Source organism: Gavia stellata, chromosome 9 (assembly GCF_030936135.1).
Source record: "Gavia stellata isolate bGavSte3 chromosome 9, bGavSte3.hap2, whole genome shotgun sequence".
Taxonomy (NCBI): Eukaryota; Metazoa; Chordata; class Aves; order Gaviiformes; family Gaviidae; genus Gavia; species Gavia stellata.
In genome coordinates, this window is record NC_082602.1 from 4,426,475 (window position 1) to 4,443,320 (window position 16,846).

The 16,846-nt window shown below is 56.7% G+C and overlaps 2 protein-coding genes across 2 annotated transcripts in view; one reads left to right on the forward strand and one right to left on the reverse strand.

Annotated features, from left to right (window-relative positions):
- The window catches only part of CDH23 (cadherin related 23), a 201,700-nt gene that overhangs the window by 170,171 nt on the left and 14,683 nt on the right, over nucleotides 1-16,846 (forward strand). Inside the window, exons 37-39 of the mRNA XM_059821557.1 lie at nucleotides 13,500-13,721; nucleotides 13,804-13,923; nucleotides 16,094-16,274. Coding sequence (XP_059677540.1) covers nucleotides 13,500-13,721; nucleotides 13,804-13,923; nucleotides 16,094-16,274 — 523 coding nt within the window. The remainder of the gene's footprint in view (nucleotides 1-13,499; nucleotides 13,722-13,803; nucleotides 13,924-16,093; nucleotides 16,275-16,846) is intronic.
- VSIR (V-set immunoregulatory receptor) lies at nucleotides 722-11,712 on the reverse strand. The gene is made up of 7 exons (XM_059821274.1): nucleotides 11,638-11,712; nucleotides 6,275-6,730; nucleotides 5,491-5,538; nucleotides 3,994-4,101; nucleotides 2,347-2,374; nucleotides 1,699-1,886; nucleotides 722-1,431 (listed from the first exon to the last, which is right to left on the reverse strand). The coding sequence occupies exons 1-7, from the start codon at nucleotides 11,699-11,701 to the stop codon at nucleotides 1,394-1,396; spliced, it is 930 nt and encodes a 309-aa protein (XP_059677257.1). The 5' UTR covers nucleotides 11,702-11,712; the 3' UTR covers nucleotides 722-1,393.

Genomic DNA, 16,846 nt, shown 5'->3' on the forward strand with positions numbered 1-16,846 from the left:
GCTTCTCCTTTATCCCTCTGCCTGTGGCCGGACCGTCTTGGAGTGGCTCTCGCTGAAGCCAACGCTGGATTAATCAAACCCTGCAGCAGGCCAGGGGGTCCCCAGGCCATTGCAGAGGCAAACGCTGTTGCCTCCAGCCACATAGTGTGAAAATTCGGCGTGCTGCTGGGGATGCTCTGCCCAGGCACACTGCCTGGTACGGTTATTGCTCAGGTCTGACACTGTTTTGGTTATGACTAATGTTTATGTTTGTCTACTGGCAATTTTTTCTCCACTTTACAACAAAAACAGAAACAAGAGGAAAAAAAACAAACACACCCTTCGAGTAACAGTGTCTACCACAAGGTTTTATCTCCTTGCCAGGGGCTGAGTCACGCTGGAGCCTGACCCACGGCTTCTTTTGGATAAGCGATGCCGGGGTGCTGCGTTCGGATGGAGGATGCATCGCAGGGTCCTCCGGTGTGGCTGAAGGCAGCGGCCCCAGGGATGGCTGCTCTGGCTGTGCTGGCCCCAGGAGGATGGGGGGGGGGGAAAGCCAGCCGGAGCGTTTCCCATCGCCCGCTCTGTGCTTCTGTCCCTCCGCCTCTCCGCGGGGGCCCTCGGCCACGTCACGGGAACATCCTCCAACACCCTCCAGATGAACTTTCTAATTTACAGGCATTTAAAAAAAAAAACAAACCCAAAACAAACAAAAACCATAAACATCCTTTTTTTCTTTTAATCAGCACTGATAATGAAACAAACAGAAAGATAAATTTCCCTGATCCCAAGCCAAGGATAAAATTGCAGCAGAAATAAGGCTCCTCCCGAAGTGTGTCCAGCTGAAGACGCGGCAGCCCCGCAAGTCCGTGGCCGTCTCAAAAGGCTGGTGGGGAAGGAGGGCTCCGTCGGTGACAGGGAGCCTCTCCCCTTCCTGTTTTGCAAAGCAAAAGGTAGTACAAGGTTGGCCGGTGACCCTGTTTTGTCTTGCGGTGGATAAAGTACTTTACCATCCGCTCCCGGAAAGGATGTTCAGTCAAAGACGCAGAAACAGCGTGATGTGGCAGAGCTTAAACCCCTGGCAATAAGTTAAATCCTTGGGGAGGTTTGCAGGTGTGGGTCATCCGTCCTTCCCCGCATCCCCAATTTTAAGCTAGTCCATAAAATGTGAGCAGTACAGAGCCGTGCTCTTCTCCATAGAAACAGGTACTAAAACCCAAAATCCGGACAAGAGAGGTTCGCTTCCAGCCCCAGGGCAGAGCCAGGACAGGAGGCGAGGGCAGGGCACCCGCCCTCCCCTTCGCTGCCCGTGGCCGTGCTGCCCTCCCGGGGGTCTCGGCTGGGTGAGCACGGCGCGGTGGCTGCCTGGCCTCTCCCGGCTGCGGCTGGGGGATGTGGTTTCCTCCTGGGGTCTTTAGGCTTTCAAGGAATTTGGTGAGTCGGGAACGGGATCTGGAAAAGGGCAGACCAGGGGTATTAGTCCAGCTTGCAGCTGCGGGGATAAGCTTCGGGAAGTGGCCAGACTCTGCTTTTGCACGGAAAACAGAGGCTTTGGGTCCTTCCCATCTTCAAAGCCCTGGGACTTGATGTCCCACGTAATGCAAAGTTTGCAGTTGATACTTAACCCCCCCTTTCCCGTCCACCCACCCTGGCTGCCCCTTTCCCCCCCACCCCTCCTGCAGTGGTCCCCGTGGGGGCTCAGCATCGCCGGTCACTCACCCAGCGTCGGGAAGAAGCAGTCCCCGGGGCCGGAGGGGGACAGGGGGGTGCCGGGCTCGGAGAGTAGGTGCCGGCCGGACTCGGAGGGCTGCCGGCTGGCCATATAGGAGAGCTGGGGTCGGGGCCGCAGCTCTGCGCTCGCCGAGGGGACCGCCTCGAAGACGGGGTTTTCGATGCCCTGGGCGCTACTGCGGGAGAGGAGAGGGTGTGAGGGCTGGGGATTTGCATTTTTATTTCAGGAGCCTTTTTTATCCCCGGGGTTTTGGCTGAGTGCTGGGAACAACCAAGCAGTGCAAGGAGCAAGTTCAGGCGGTGGCACCTCGGCTGAGAGCAAGCGGGGAGCCCGGCGCAGGGCGGGGGAAAGCTTAGCCGAAAGGCACTGCGGTTTCAAGCTCTCCTGGGGCGTGGGGAAACGCATGCCCTTGGCACAGGCAAAAAGAAAGGAGCCACTTCCCACTCGGAGGGAGGGAAGAGAAACAGCGGCTGCCCGGAAAGGGACAGAACCCTGGGCATGGGTGCTGCCAGCATCCCCCCCACTCTGGCTTCAAGGGGAGGGGAGAAGAGAACAAGACCCTTGCGGCACCCGGGATGCGGGCAGAGGGGGTGCAAGGAGGTTGTGGGGAGCTGGAAGCACGTGAGTTTCCTCACCTCTCCATCCTGACGAGCTCATGGGCACCTGCCAAAGACAAAACGGTTGGCGTGAGTGCTGGCAGCATGAAGCCCAGCATCAAACCCAGACCCACTGCCAGCACTGTTTTCTGATGTCTCATCCCTATCCAATTCCTCCTCTTCCTCTGTATTCCTCCCTCCCTTCCCCCCTTCGTTAGCATCAGCCTCTTCTTTGCTCCCAAACCTCCTTCTCTGCATCCCTGCCCTCTCCCGCCTTGTTTACCCCCCAGCCCAGCCTCCTCCCAGATGGAAACCGCAGGCTCCAAAGAAGGGGGAAGGAGGCACTTCTGCCGGTGCGAGGCGAGGCGCAGTTGCGGCGCCTGGGCTGCAGCCCAGCCCCGCTCGTGCCCAGATGTGCCCGCCACCCACCCGGGACACCCTCCTGGGGCTCTGCAAAAATGCCACCCTGCCATTTGGCTGCCCCTGCGTTTGTCTGGGCAGCACCCTGTTATTTATTTCCTCATTGTCTTTGCTGCAGCCGCAGCAGATCCCGCAGCCCATGTTATTTGGGCGTGATGCTGCACGACGAGCATCCTTAGCCAAGACACGTGAGTTTTGGCCCAGACCGTGCTGATGGAAAACGCCCGATGGAAATAACCTGTAGCTAACCTGATCCGACTTATTTTTCTCTTCCAGTGCCAGTAACAACCTGTGCTTCACTGGAGACACCCCAGAAGCAAGTCCCCCTGGGTTTTGCCTTCCCCCTGGGGTTAAATAGCATCCAGGCGATGCTTTGCAGCACAGGGCAGGAGCTGCACCCCGGCCATGGCAAAATGAGTGCATGAAGGCACGTGGCCAGTCTTTTTGGCCAGGGATACATGTCGAAAGCGCAGTTCCTGTTCTCGTGGCTGGCACCGTGCCTGCCGCTGCTGCAAAAACCGCTTCTCCAAAGGGTTTGCTCAGAGCCGCACAGCTGCCCACCGACCTCGGTGAGAGAAACCGCAGGGCTCTGGCTTGCCCAAGGCCAGCTGAAATGGCTCTGCTGGTTAAGGTGGTGCCCTGTTCTGCTTAATTACTGAAATCCCTGGGAGCCGAGCGCGGGCAGGAGCTGGCAGCCAGCGGCACCTTGGCACTGCCTGGTTTTCTAGGGCTGGGGCAGTGGAGGGAGACCTGGCGTGCTGCAGTTCTATTGCTATAGACATGTAAAGGGTCTTTTTAAAGGGGGGGGGAGAAACAGCACAAATAATGCTTTTTCAATCACTTAGAAGGCGAAGCTTCTGTTTCAGCTGTGCGGTGGAGGAAAAGATTAGTAAATGAGCCGGCTCTCGCTGTGGATGGGGAGGAAAGGGCTCAGCGAGGAGGGGGCCTGGGAGCATCTTTGCAGTCTCAGTGCCCGCAGCACACTCCCGGGGTGCCTTGCAGGTGGTGCGGGTCCCCCTCCTACCCCACACTCCTCGCCGGCAGCCTGCAGGCATGCCTGGCCCTTCCCAGGGCAGCTTTGCAGGAGGTAACTGGCAGGGACCTGTCACTGGGCCACCTTACACACTGCCCATGGGACTCAGGGCAGCCAAACCCCCTGACCCCAGCAGGACACATCCCATCCCATCCCATCCCATCCCATAAAGGCCGGGAGATAAGATAAGATGGGTGTCCCCACAGGCCAGCTGGTGAGGGGAAGGTACGTACGTCTGCTGCTGACCGCTTGTCTCTGCTTGTAAATCAGGAGCAAGATGAGGGGCAGGCAGAGGATGCCCACGATACAGGCGCCAGTTGCCAGCGCGGCAGCCGTGATATCTGCAACAGAAGAAGGCAGAGCTGGAGCGGGCGGTAGGGAGGGTTCGCCTTGCATTGCCTTGGCTTCCTCAAGGCGTAGCAGAAGCATGGGGCAACACTGGCATTGCCCCACGCCTGATGCAACACGGCTCCCGCATGCACGGGCGGTCCGCTCCTAGCAGGATTCACGCTAGGATGCATTGCCGGTTGTGGGGATAAGCTCTGAGGCATCGGTTTAGGACCTTGGCCAAAGTCCTTCATTGCTGGAGGACAACTCAAGGTCTTTCGTTGGTCTTCTAGATATGAGGAGAGAAGCAGGAGCCCTGATAAAGCCCTCTGAAGTCAGCAGAAAGGCTCTCAGTGATTTCAAAGAGTGCCAACCCTGACCCACGGCCGGCTCATCAAAATTGGGCTGCCTCAAAGTACTCGGGCATCAAAGGGCTCATCACCTAAGGCCTCTGCTAACGAACGTGCCCCTGCAGAGCTCTACCGCAGAGGCTCCCCAGAAAGGCTGGCAGCCTTCGGGCACGTCTGTGGCCATCAAGGTCCATGTGGGACAGCTTGTGGCAGGGTCGAGGGCTGCCTAAATCAAGGGCAGATTCAGTTCAAGCCCTCCTCTCCAGCGCATCTGTCTGGGGAAGCAGCCTCATGCTCTGGGTGTCTTTGGGAGGAGGGGATTTTTTCCCCCCTTTTCTTTTTTGCCCGGCGGGACAGGGTGTCCCAGCATTTGGGACTGAGGCTTTGAGACAGAAAGCACAACTCGTGGGGAGGATGGTGCAGTTTCCCATGGCTGGGCTGGCCCCAACCGTGCCGCAAACCAATTTTAGCAAAATCTGCCCGTTTAGCAGGCAGCAAACAGGGGTAGACAGAGCGACCCACGGAGAAACCACTTGCATAGCGAAGCGTGGGCACCTCCAGTGTCTAGACACAGTGCCGGGGGAGCCTCATGGTGTCTGAGCGCTCAAGCAAGATTTGGGTTTCCCCTGCTAGAGCATCTCTGCTTGGGGCGAGGTGACGCGGGCTCGGGACGGCGGCAGGGTGTTGCAAGAGATTCCTGCGACTCTATCTCTCTGTCCCTTTCCATCTGCTCATGGCAGCGGCCACTAAATCCGTGTTTGGGGGGGGCTCAGGTGCTTTATAACCACAGGGTATATGACATCCGTGGGCTTCAGGACAGTCACATCCAGGTGACATGGAAACATGGGCCAAAGGAGGCTCTCCTCAGCCTGAGGACGTGCCTGTCAGATGCACCCCATGGGGACAGCCTCGGAAATCATTCCCCCAACACCCGACCGTGAGGTTGCATCTGGACACGGGTGTGTTTATAGCAAGCGGCCGTCCCTAGTGAAATACATGGGCCAGGATGGCAAGCAGTGCATTGGAGAGAGGGGTTTTTTTTTCTCCCTTTACCTTTGCTAGTGCTGGTATGAAACGTGCAGTTTTGAAGCCCTCCTCTGCCTGTGGAGGAGAAGAGAAAAGCGTGTTAGATCTCCGGGGACTCGCTCAGGTACCACAGAGCTCCCCCACCTGCTAGCTGCGCTTGCCTTTGCACACTGGTACGGAGAAAATCAGCCCGGCATCCCAAAAGCAAGACTTTAATCCTGGGAAGCTTACACTGAGATTCCTGCTGCAAGACCCCTTTTCCCTCGGGGCGGCAGAGCCATGCAGGTTCTTTTTTTTTTTGGTCTAAAAGAAAAAGTATCTATCCTAACGCTGCAAATCAAGGGCAGGGGATGCCTCCCCCTCCAGCTTGTGCATCCCTGGGCAGCAATCCCTGCTGGGCTGCTGCCCCTGCGTCCCGAGCAATGCCTGCAGCCCTTACACTCGGATTTGCCTGCCAGCCAGCTCCTTTTATGTTGAGGTTTGTTTTCCTCTCTTCCAGAAAGAGGTTGAGGAAGATCAGTGAAACTATGTAGCATGGATTTTGAGTTCCAGCCTCTTGAGTTATTTTTTCTATTTTTTTTTTTTTTTTTTTTAAAATGTTCCAGTGCTCTCTGGCCCTAATTCAAACCTTCAACATCTGCTGCTCTTTGACTCCGGCAGCGTGGCTCGGGCTTTCAGCATCCGCACACCCTGCCTCCCCAGCCCCGATGCTGCACCCCAGCAACCCCCACCAGCCCTTATCTGCCGCCTTGCCCCAACGCACCCCGGCACGGACGCGGGACTGGCAGGGGCTCCCCTTGCCCCCCCTCACCTTGCTGGATCTGCAGCTCCACAAAGCTGTGAGCAACTTGCAGGGTGTGGGGCTTGCCGTGCTCCCGCCTGGCCTCCACGGCGTAGCAGCAGTAATTCCCGCTGTCCTGCAGCGTCAGGTTCATCACCACGATGTGAAAGGCACCGTGGTGGTCGGGGACAAACTCCACCCCATGATGGCTGGCTTGCCCCCCGAGCGGGGATTTTTGGGTGCCGTTGCCCGACGGTTCGTGGTGCCTGCCCAGGTCGTGGTGCAGCTCCTTCTCGGTGACGTTGCGGATGTGCTTCTTCTCGGAGCAGCTCTGGTCGCCGTTGCTGCTGAAGTACCAGGTTTTGTAGAGGAGGTCGTGGCGGTCGGCGAGGGGACCGCTGATCCGGCAGGTCAGGGTGACGTTCTGGCCCTCGGGGCAGACGCAGAGCGAGTACGGGGTGGTGATCAGGAAAGCTGCCGGCCCTCCTGCCGGGGAGAAGGCATGGCGGCCGAGTCAGACCCTACAGCCCTGGCTTTGCCCTGAGTTCAGAGCAAAATGGGGATCCCTCCCCAAACAAGCACTGCAAACCCCACCACTGATGTTGGCAGAGGGATGGCTCGGGGTTGCAGAGAGCAATTGGAGAGCATCATCCTGCAGGCAGAGGGGAAAAAAGCCTTCACCTCCCCTTAGGGCAAGGAAAACTCGTGAGCTCCCCATATCCCAAGAGAAGGGAGATGGGAAACACGGTGTGAGCCCTTCACTTGCTCTGTAGCAACATCCCAGCAGGACTGGGAGCACAACTTCACCCTAGAAGTAATCCCTGAAGGAGAGGCATGCTTTAAATATAGCTGAGCAGCCGCAGCAGGGAGGCAGAAGTCTGCCCAGGGCTGGCAGAGCGGGGCGGTGTGGGGCAGGGAGGTGGGGGGGGTCTGCCCCAGAAGCCTGCTTATGGGGCACCAGACCTCTGCAAAGCAGGGCAGCGGGGTGTGGCTTGTGAATGAGGAAATAAAAGTGCTGCTGAGCCGGCTGCAAATAAAAAGGAGAAAAAAATAAAAAAGAAATAAAACAGCTAGGAGGAGCCCGTGCCCCCGAGATCAGGCAGGGAGCGGGTCCCACCCTGCTTGTTTTTCAGCCCCTGGGGAGGAGAAGGGGGAACTGGCCGCCGCCAACTGCGAGAAGCTGCTTGAAAATGAAAACAATTTTCAGAAAGAAATCCCTGACTGCTGCCGGCTGCAAAACAAATAGTGGGAGGTCTGGCAGAGGCACAGGAGCGTGTCGGAGGGGATGGAGGGAGGCAGAGGAGCGTACCACGGCATTACTGGTCCTGTCCCAGCATGCCAGTGGAGGGTACTGGTGGGTAAGGGGAGCTGTGCACGAGGGGAGAGAAAAGAGAAAATATGGGCGAGTCGTTGGTGCGCTGGCCCTGACGCCGCTTTGTGTTTGCAGAAGTGCAAATTGCACCTTTGAAAGCTGAAGGAAAAGCAGGTTCTGTGTTCATTTTCTTTAAAATACTGAGAAAAAGAGGCTCTTGGGGCTGGTTTGCAACAGAGAAGATGGTATGAGGGCAAGATGTTCTTTTATTTTGGTAACATCCTGTTGTGCCATTAGCTCCGCCACCGTTTCGCTTTGAGGTTTTTCACTTGCTATATCGAGCGGGCGTCAATCACAGCCGGGTGTGCCGCGCCTGCCCCCGAGCCATCCAGCCGGGTGAGAGGCTCCCCATCGCCGGGCTGCCTGGAGGGCGTCCGCCTCCGTGCAGGGTCACCGCCGTCACCGCCCCGACACGGGGCTCCGCTTGAGAGAGCGAAAGCGAAAATGTCCCCCGTGCCTTCCACCCTGCATGGTTATTTATGGCTTTTGGGAGGATGATGATCTCTTAAGCCACGTAAGAACAGCCATGAAGCCCTCCCGAGTCCCAGCAGCCTGCCTGAGGGTGCTTTGCAGGGAGAGGGGGGTTTGGGGAGGGGATCGGCCCCATCGGACCCCCCCAGTCTGCAGCACGCAGTGCTGAGATGTCCCGCAGAGCTGGGGACAGCGTGACCTTTGCCAAACCGCTCCGGCTAATCGCTCCGGCTTCCTGCGGGCGCCTCAGCCTGCTCCCCACGGCATGTGGGGCAGCACATCCCCGGGGCTACTCTGGGGCAGAGGTTTGCGTGGCCTGAGCTCAACGCTGCCCCGTTTCTGCTTCTTTCAAGCCCCAGTTGCTCCCCATCCTCGGAGGCTGCTGGGACCGGGATGCTTGGCCAGGCTGGCTGGGTTTTGGCACGCAGCGGAGCAGGTCGCCCACCTCCTTGCCAGCACTCTGAGCACAAAAGGCACCTCAGCTGTGTTTGATACCTGCCGCAACGGGAAGTGCCCCATTCACATCGGGGGTCCCCTGGGAGCCAGGGGAAGGGAAGCCAGGGCTCTATTGGAGGAAGCTGCACTTCCAACACCTTGCAAAAGTATCTGCGGGAGTCTTTGTTTTCCACCACCCTCCCCTCAAATAAAACGGGGCCGTCCCACTCATCCCCGCACGGTTTGCAAAGCCGTGCCTTATTAAAGCATCCAGCCTCCGCCCCCGGGGCTTGATGGGAACCGGCTGGATGGAAAGCCAATGCAGCCCACGCTTTCGGCAGCAGCGCCCAGCCGCAGGGAGGGGCAGAGGTTACCACGTGTGCGAAGCCTTCGGCATTACCAACTTCCCTTCTCTCTCCCGAGCAGGGGAAGGCTTCCAGAAGTCATTGAGCGGAGGAGAAAACAGCTGGGGAGGAGAGCTGGCAAGGCACGGCGTGCCCCATAGCAGTGCCAGGAAGGTGGTTGTTCCCTCTCCAAGATGTAACGAGGCTTTAAAGCCGCGCGAGATGCCAGATGGTGCCTGGAAGGAATGGCTTCTGTCAGTGTCTTTACACTAAAGCTCGTGGACCTTAAATCTCCCCCCTCGGGTGCTGTGGGCTTCTTCTATACCCAGACCCCAGGTTTGGCTTTGTCCCATCCCGGTCGGACCATTCCCTTTGAAGTCAGCGCTGCTGGCAATTGCCAAAATAAGCCAGATGCCCGTCTCCGCGCATCTCCGGCTGAGAGAGCCTGGACCCGGGGAGGTCCAAGCTGAGAGCTGTCGTCTTGTCACCATCTGGTAAAGACAGAGGAGGTCTCAAGCGGGTGCCAAAAGTGCCACTCTTCCTCTTTGGCACCTCGGTATCTTCAGCTCCCATCGTCGGCATTGCATCGGTGTGGCACAGAGCGCGGTGCAGCACTGGTACATCCCTGGTGCCGGCACCACTGCCTAGCTTGAAACCTGGGAGCGCTCCTTTCAGAGACAACAAAATGCAGAAAAGTGCTAAAGCTGAGGAGCCTGTGTTGCTTTGCCAACCAACAGCTTAAGTAAAACAGGATTTCATGCCAAATTCTGGGTTGGTGAGCAAAGCCTCTCCTGGCTGCTGCTTCTAACTTTGGTCCCCGGGTCTGGCAAGCAGGTGTTTGGTTTCCACTCCTGTGACTTACAGAAGTGATTTGCACATCATGCCACCTCTCTCCACTCCAGGGAAATCTGGGTGGGAAGGCTGCAGCCTTTGGAGGGGCTCACCAGCCGCAGAGGAGGGGCTGCTGGAGAGAGAGCGGCTGCTCAGTGCTGGAGTGAGGAACCCAGCTTTAATTCCTCTTCTGGGAGCTTTTGTAACAGCCTCAGATGAAAGTGCCACAAACCCCATCATCACTGCGCTTTCATTATGCTTCAGAGTTATCAGCCGAGTGAGATGTGCAGGGGCATTCATACCTCAGCACAAGTACTGACAGCAGGAAAGAAAAAGGAGGGGAAAAACTTACTGAAGGTGCCAGAGATGCCCATGTTAATGGCCCTCATCTCCTGCACCCTGAGGAGCCAAATGGCTTTTCAGCAGTGGGGTACCCATCATCCAGGCCGTGGCGAGAGCAGCCTGGAGCTGCTGCACCCGCCGGAGGGTCCTGCCTTGCTTCTTTTCCAGCACAGCCCTGGCTCGGGGACAGGGTCACAACGCTGGGTTTGTGCTTGGGATGCGATCTTGGAAGGTCCAGCTCAGCTGCCATCCCATGGGTGGAAAGGAGCCACTTCTCCATCCACCTAGCTGCCAGCATCCCCAAACCACTTAGGAGCTGGATGTCTCTAAGGGCTCTACTTCTCCATCAAGCCCTGCTAAAATTAGCTGGGGGTTGAGAAAGTTTTGGCAGGCATGCGGTTGCACGCAGCTCAGTTCCTCTGGCACCAGGCTCATGTTGAACATCAGTGTCCAAGCTTGTTGTGTTGCAGAAGGTCTGATGTTCAGTCCCAGCACCCCAGAAACGTAAATGAAATAATCCAAAGCCCCCCGGAGACGCTGGGAATCGCTCCCTGATGTTGAGACACTCGGATGAGAAGCAAAGCGCGCTTCAGTGCACACCAGCCTTGCTGTCCCAGAGGAGAGAGGAGAAGGAACCCCCTGCCCCGTTGCAGCGGGGCATCATTTCTTCCTGGGGATGTGCTGGCAGAAATCCTGGAGATGGTCCTTTTGTCATCCCGGGACAAAGGGAGAAGCCAAGCCTGATAGGATGCTCGTCCTCCGCCTGCACAGGGCAGGGAGGGACCGTGGTCCTGCTCAGCTTCGTTCTCTCACTCTTCATCCACAGATGAGCTGTGGTTTTAATTGCCATCGCCCCCGTTTGCCCACCTGGCCCTGGAGCCCCGGTACGGAAATGCTGCCTGCCAGGGCTGGTGCGGAGTCAGGCACGAAGCAGCCCCCCTCCCAGAGCATCCCCCCACCGCGTTGGCGAGCAGCCGGCGAGCTTCCAGCGCTGGGAAGTGCTCACGCAGGGGAAGGGAAACTCGGTGGCCGCACACAGCGGTCCTGGCCCGGCTGGCTGCCCACCCAGAGAAGCTGCCCGGCACGTCCCAGCAATTACGGCGAAGCAGAGCATCCTTAGAGAGGGCACCCCAGCCCTGCTCGCACAACCCGCCTCTCTGCTCCCCCGGGGCTGATGAAGGGCTCCTTTCACCACTGCACGGCCAGGGACCTCCCCAGTGCCGGGGCAAAGTGCCGTGCGGGAACGGGGCAGCTTTTCCAGCTTGGGATCTCCGGTGGGGGGCTAGCAGGGACAGGGAGTGCCGCTTTCCTTCCATGCACATTAGATCAAAGCAAAGGAGGAAGGAGGAAAACCCAATCCCAGAATTTTAAAAGAGCAGCTCCCCTGTGGCCCCTTTCCCTCAACGCAACCGGCATCGTGTGAAACGCTGGCTTGATTTCTCCCCCCCCACTCCAAAATCACAGGGTGAGAAAGTAAATAACCCCCCAAACACCCCAAATTCCTCATGCCGAGGCGCAGCCCCGGCTGGGCAAACGCAGAGCCCCAGTGAGGAGAGTTTCTCCGGGCAGGGAGGAGAGGAAAGCAAGCCGGAGCTTACCGGGGCAAGCGAGCAGGCAGAGCACAGTCAGCAGCAGCCCAGGCCGGGGGGAGATCGCCTTCATCGTGGCTGGGGCAGCCGGTGGCAGCTCGCCTCTCCGGAGCCGCCCGCACGCTCTCAACAGCCCCGCAGCGACAGCCGGACTTGCACACACAGGAAATTTCATTGAGATATTGCACACAGCAACGGAGAGAACTGCGAGCACCCCCAGGAGGTGAAATGCAGCAGGGAGCTGCGGGCGGCCCGGGGTGGGGGAGAGGCAGCACCCCAACAGGACACCCCACGGATGGGTGACACCGGTTCCCACCCATTTGGGCAGCGGCGGGTGCAGCTGCTGGGGTATTTTTCCCTTAGAGCATTGCAGGGGGTAGCTTTGAGCAACCTGGTCCCCCTGTGTGCGTTTTCGGGGTGCACAGGAGGTAGCTGAGGAGGATGCTCGCTGTGCCGGGGGAGCTGTGGGTGCTCAGCCACGAGGGACTAGGTGCTGGTCCCCAGTGGGAGCTGATCCCCTGGGGCCAACCTCCAGCTTGCTTGATTAAAGTGCACTTTGCTTGTAATTATTGTTTTTCCCGTGGTTGTGACAATTAAGCAGGCAGAAACCCTCCTGGGATGAACAGGAGGCAGGTACAGGGAGGGGTAACTCACAGCAGTGCCAGCTCAGGGAAGGGAACGGAGCTTTCCCCAAAAAAAGGGGAGCAAAGCATCCCCCTCCTGCAGCCTGTTTGCGTGGGGCGGGGAGCCTTACTCTGCCCTCAAATAGCAAAGCAACACGACTCATGTAACTCCTCCTGGAGCTTCACTTCAAATTCAAAAGGTACCGACAAAATCTCCGGCCACCTCGTTGCGAACAGTGCAGGCAGGCACCTGTTCCCTGGGAAGTGGAGTCCAGGGACACGTGGAGGTTTGCAAACCACAGGAAACGTTGCTGCTAACCTGCTCTGAATTTGGAGCATGCAGTGAAATAGAAAAGTAGCTAATTACCGTGCGGCTTTGTGGTTTTTACAGCAAACGCGCCTGTGATGCTTTCATCAAAAATGTAACCCTTCTCTGGCAGGAAAAAATTTGCCGCTGTGGGAAGGTGTAGGCACAAAGTCCAGAGACTCCAAGAAAATGGCTTATCTGTCCTGAGACCCCATCTCTTGAGCTGAGCCCTTATGCAGGGTGGCACATTCTTGTCACCGCCCCGTCCCCAGGTGCGCCCCTGTGGTGACACAACCAGAAGACACCCTTCATCCAAGTGCCTGTGCAGGGTCAGATACAGCTGGAAGAGGGTCAGGACAGGCTGAGCCTGACTGGCGGTGAAATTGGGGTTAGCAGGTAGCTGATGGGACCTGAGGGAGGAGAGGCCAAGTGTCCGAGATGCTGATTTTTGTTCTTCTCCTGAGCCATAGCAGCATCATCTCCACATACTTTCCATCCTATCACGTTGCCACCCTCGGTAATAACAACCAAGGTGTCCCCAGTGTCAAGGTGAGGACTCGCACAGGCCTCCTCCAAAGGCAGCGAGGCATGATGTCGTTCAACCTTTGGCTCTCCCTCTGCTGTGGGCTGCTCCCCAATGTTACCAGCAACAGTAAAAAACAGGTGAAAAGGAGAGGGATCCCACAGAGACGTGCTTTGCTTGGGAAAAAGTGGGTGATTTAATCTCTGTACATTTATCTCTGTACCCAACCGTTACAGGGAGATGCGTCTGCAGCCACGGCTCATTTCATTTTGAGCTCTGCATCCCGTTTGTGTCTCTTGGCAAGGTTGAGCCCACATTGGTCATTGACCTTGATGGGTCCAGCCTTCCCCAGCCAGCCCCAGGGGCTGCAGAGCCAATCCCTCCACGGTGCTTAACGCCATGTCTCCATGTCCCGCAGGCCACCACCACAGTGTATGTCACTGTCCTGGACGAGAACGACAACGCTCCCACTTTCCGGCAGCAGCTCTATGAGGTGACCCTCGACGAAGGTCCCGCCACACTCAACGCCACCCTCGTCACCGTGCAGGCCCTGGACCAGGATGAGGGACCCAACGGCACAGTGGCGTATGCCATCACCGAAGGCAACATCTTGGGTACCTTCCACATCAACAGCACCACGGTCAGTAAGGATGCCAGTCCCATCCCAGCCATGCCCCCATCCTGCTCCCCTCACTCCTGGCCGCTCTCCCCTTGCCTTGCAGGGGCAGATCTGCACGGTGAAGGAGCTGGACTATGAGATCAGCCACGGGCGCTACACCTTGATCGTCACAGCCACCGACCAGTGCCCCATCATCTCGCGCCGGCTGACGTCGACCGCCACGGTAGGGAGCTGCCAGCAGGGTTGCGACACCACGGCCTCTTCGGGGTCAAGGAGTTCCCCCTTGTGCGAGCAGTTTCACATCTCCTTCCCAGTGGTCACCGGTCCCTTCTCCCAGCTGCAGCCAGTTTGCCCAGTTGCTGTTACCCTGCTCCTTCATGGGGGTTACAAAACAGGGATGTGGGCAAGGTCCTGCAAAGACACAAACAGAAGAAATCCCCTGAATTGCTTTTAAGTTACACTATACTGTCTTTAGAGGTCCCCTTGGTTCTTCTTGCCTGAAGGGACAGTAGATAGTAAAGCATTGCTAGAGCATTAATTTCTGCTTCATCTTTATTTTCTCAGATTATTTATCAGCTTTATAAATTCCTTTTTCGTTCCTTGTATGGAGGTTATTTAAAGCCTCTAGTCATTTTTGTTGCTTCCCTCTATAGCTCTTCCATTTCTCCTGGACCCTGGTGACCTGAACTCAGTGCACTGCTTGAAGTGTGGGGAGGGCAGACAAGCAGCTCCAAAGCAAATGTTTTGTAGGAATCGACTACACTGATTATTTTTGTGACTGAAACCAAAATTTGACGGGTTGTACAGCAGACATTGTCCATGCCCAGAATGATTTTAGGGTCGGGAAGTGGAAGGGGTTGGTTAGATCGTCTGCCTTGGCTCTCTACTGTGGACCGTTGTGCCTCACCCAGATATAGAGCCAAGCGTTTTCTAGTCCCCCAAAAGGAGACAGGGGTTTTGTGTGAAGAAAAAAGAGAAACTGAAGGAGAGACAGCAGTGTGGGAGATATCCACAGATAAAATCTGTCCCTGCGAGCCGGCAGCACTGTGCTCCATGCTCAGGCAGACAGGAGGCCTTCAGATATGCTTCTGGAGATGCCTTCCTGGCCCAGGAAAACTGCAGCGGGAACCTTGAGACCTTGGGTTTAAGTGCCGGCAGGGGAGGCGGCAGCTGCCAGCGTGCTGCAGGCAAAGGCAGAGCTTTCCCTGTTCTTGGCCCAGGCAGAGACATGAACTTGGAAACCCCTTCAGCAACAAGTATTGAAGCTAGAAGGGATAGGAAACACCCTCCCTACACGGCCCAGGGAGTTTGTGCCAGCACCATATGAAAACATGGCTTTTAGGAGGAGGTTTAGTGATTATTTAAGATCCCAAGTGATGGGATCACTCTGATAAGGTGTTCCAGTGTTTGTTTTCTCCACTGCTAGGAAATAGAGCAGAGAATCAGATAAACTGTTCTGTAAAGATTAGATTTAGCCAGTAGCAAATGCCCATCTGATGTATTTTATTGTCCTTTAACCCAGGAGGTCAGAAAGCTCCTTATTTTCAGCGTCTTTCTTGTAACCATCCATACCACCAAAGCTCATCCTTTTATTAGCCACTGGAGACTCTCCTCTTCAGACAGCGTTTGTCCACTGTGCAAGTTCCCCAAAGCCTAGCAAGGGGATAACCCTCTTTGCAATAAATAGGGCTATATAAATGTCTTCTACATAGTGTGACTCAGTTAAAAGTCAAGACTCGAGTTCATTGGATCCCCAGCTTCACCGGCAGCCCCGTGGTCTACTCTGTCCTAAAATTGTTGATGCTTTCCCCTTTTGAGATCTGTAGGATTGATTTCTAGCCAGCTAAGTGTGTCATAGCAAGGGATGGTAAGAGGGGAAACACGCCAGTGGTGTTGGTGGTGTTTTGTGTTGGAATAGGGACGCAAGCTGCAAATTTTTTAAAGTTTACTCAGCATAAGGAATGAAGCCCTTGGTGACCAACTGTGCAGCTGGCTGTGGAGATCAGGTCTCTCCGAACTCATGGCTTTTATGGTCAAATCCATGTCTGTGGTGTTTGTCTACCCAGCTTGGGTTTCAGGATGTGAATGTGGAGAACATTGGGCTTTTGCGTTGACTTCTCCATCATGGTGTGCGGCCCGGAGGTTGAAAAGGGCCCCACCTGTGTGTGGCTGGAGTTTCATAGTGTCACTGTAGGATGAGCATGATGAGGAATAACTGAGTTTGAGTCTCTGAACTGTGAGCTGGGTGTTTGGTGAACAGAGCAAAGCCAGAAATATGGGAAGTATTTTGCGATGTCACCCGTCCATGGCTTCCCACGCTCAAGGCTAGCGGGCTGGTCTCCCCTTCCATCCCTCTCCTCTCACTGCCCTCTGCCCTTTCGCCCTGATCGCAGGTGCTGGTGAACCTCAACGACATCAACGACAACTGTCCCACCTTCCCTCGGCCCTACGAGGGTCCCTTCGATGTCACGGAAGGGCAGCCCGGCCCACGCGTCTGGACCTTCCTGGCCCATGACGGCGACTCGGGACCCAGCGGGCAAGTGGAGTACAGCATCATTGCTGGGGACCCCCTCGGTGAGTGGGGATGTGGGGGTATCACCTCTCCTTCTGGCTGCCCCATGGAGGAACCCGGCTTGCAGGAGGCCGGGCGGAAGCGTTTCAGAAAAGCCATCCTCCCAGCCCAGCGCAAATTCAGCCTTTCGACACCAGGAAATCCTGTTTTGAGCAACAGGAAATTTAACCTGTTCGTGGCCAGCCAAGGGGGTGGCCGGGGCTTGTGCAAGGGGAGGGGGGGGAAATCTGCTAAACAATAAAGGCAAAAAAATAAAAAAGGAAAAAAAACAGACCGCAGAAGGAGAAACCGAGAGCTGCAAGCGCACCGCCCCATCCCCTCAGCCCCGCGGGGTTTGCAGGGCGTTTGGGGACCGAGTTTCTCTGCACCCCGTGGTGAAGCGGTAGCTCTAACCCCACCAGCACCCCGGAGCAGGTGGCAGAGGGGCCGCGGGTATCCCCAGCCATGGGGACGTGCGGCTGTCCCTCTGTGAACGGCTGGTGACTTTAGCCCAGGGTATCTAGAAGGCAGAGCCCAGTCCCATCTCCAAGCTGACCCCGCTGCAAAGCTTTTCCAGAACAACTGGGATGCAGCC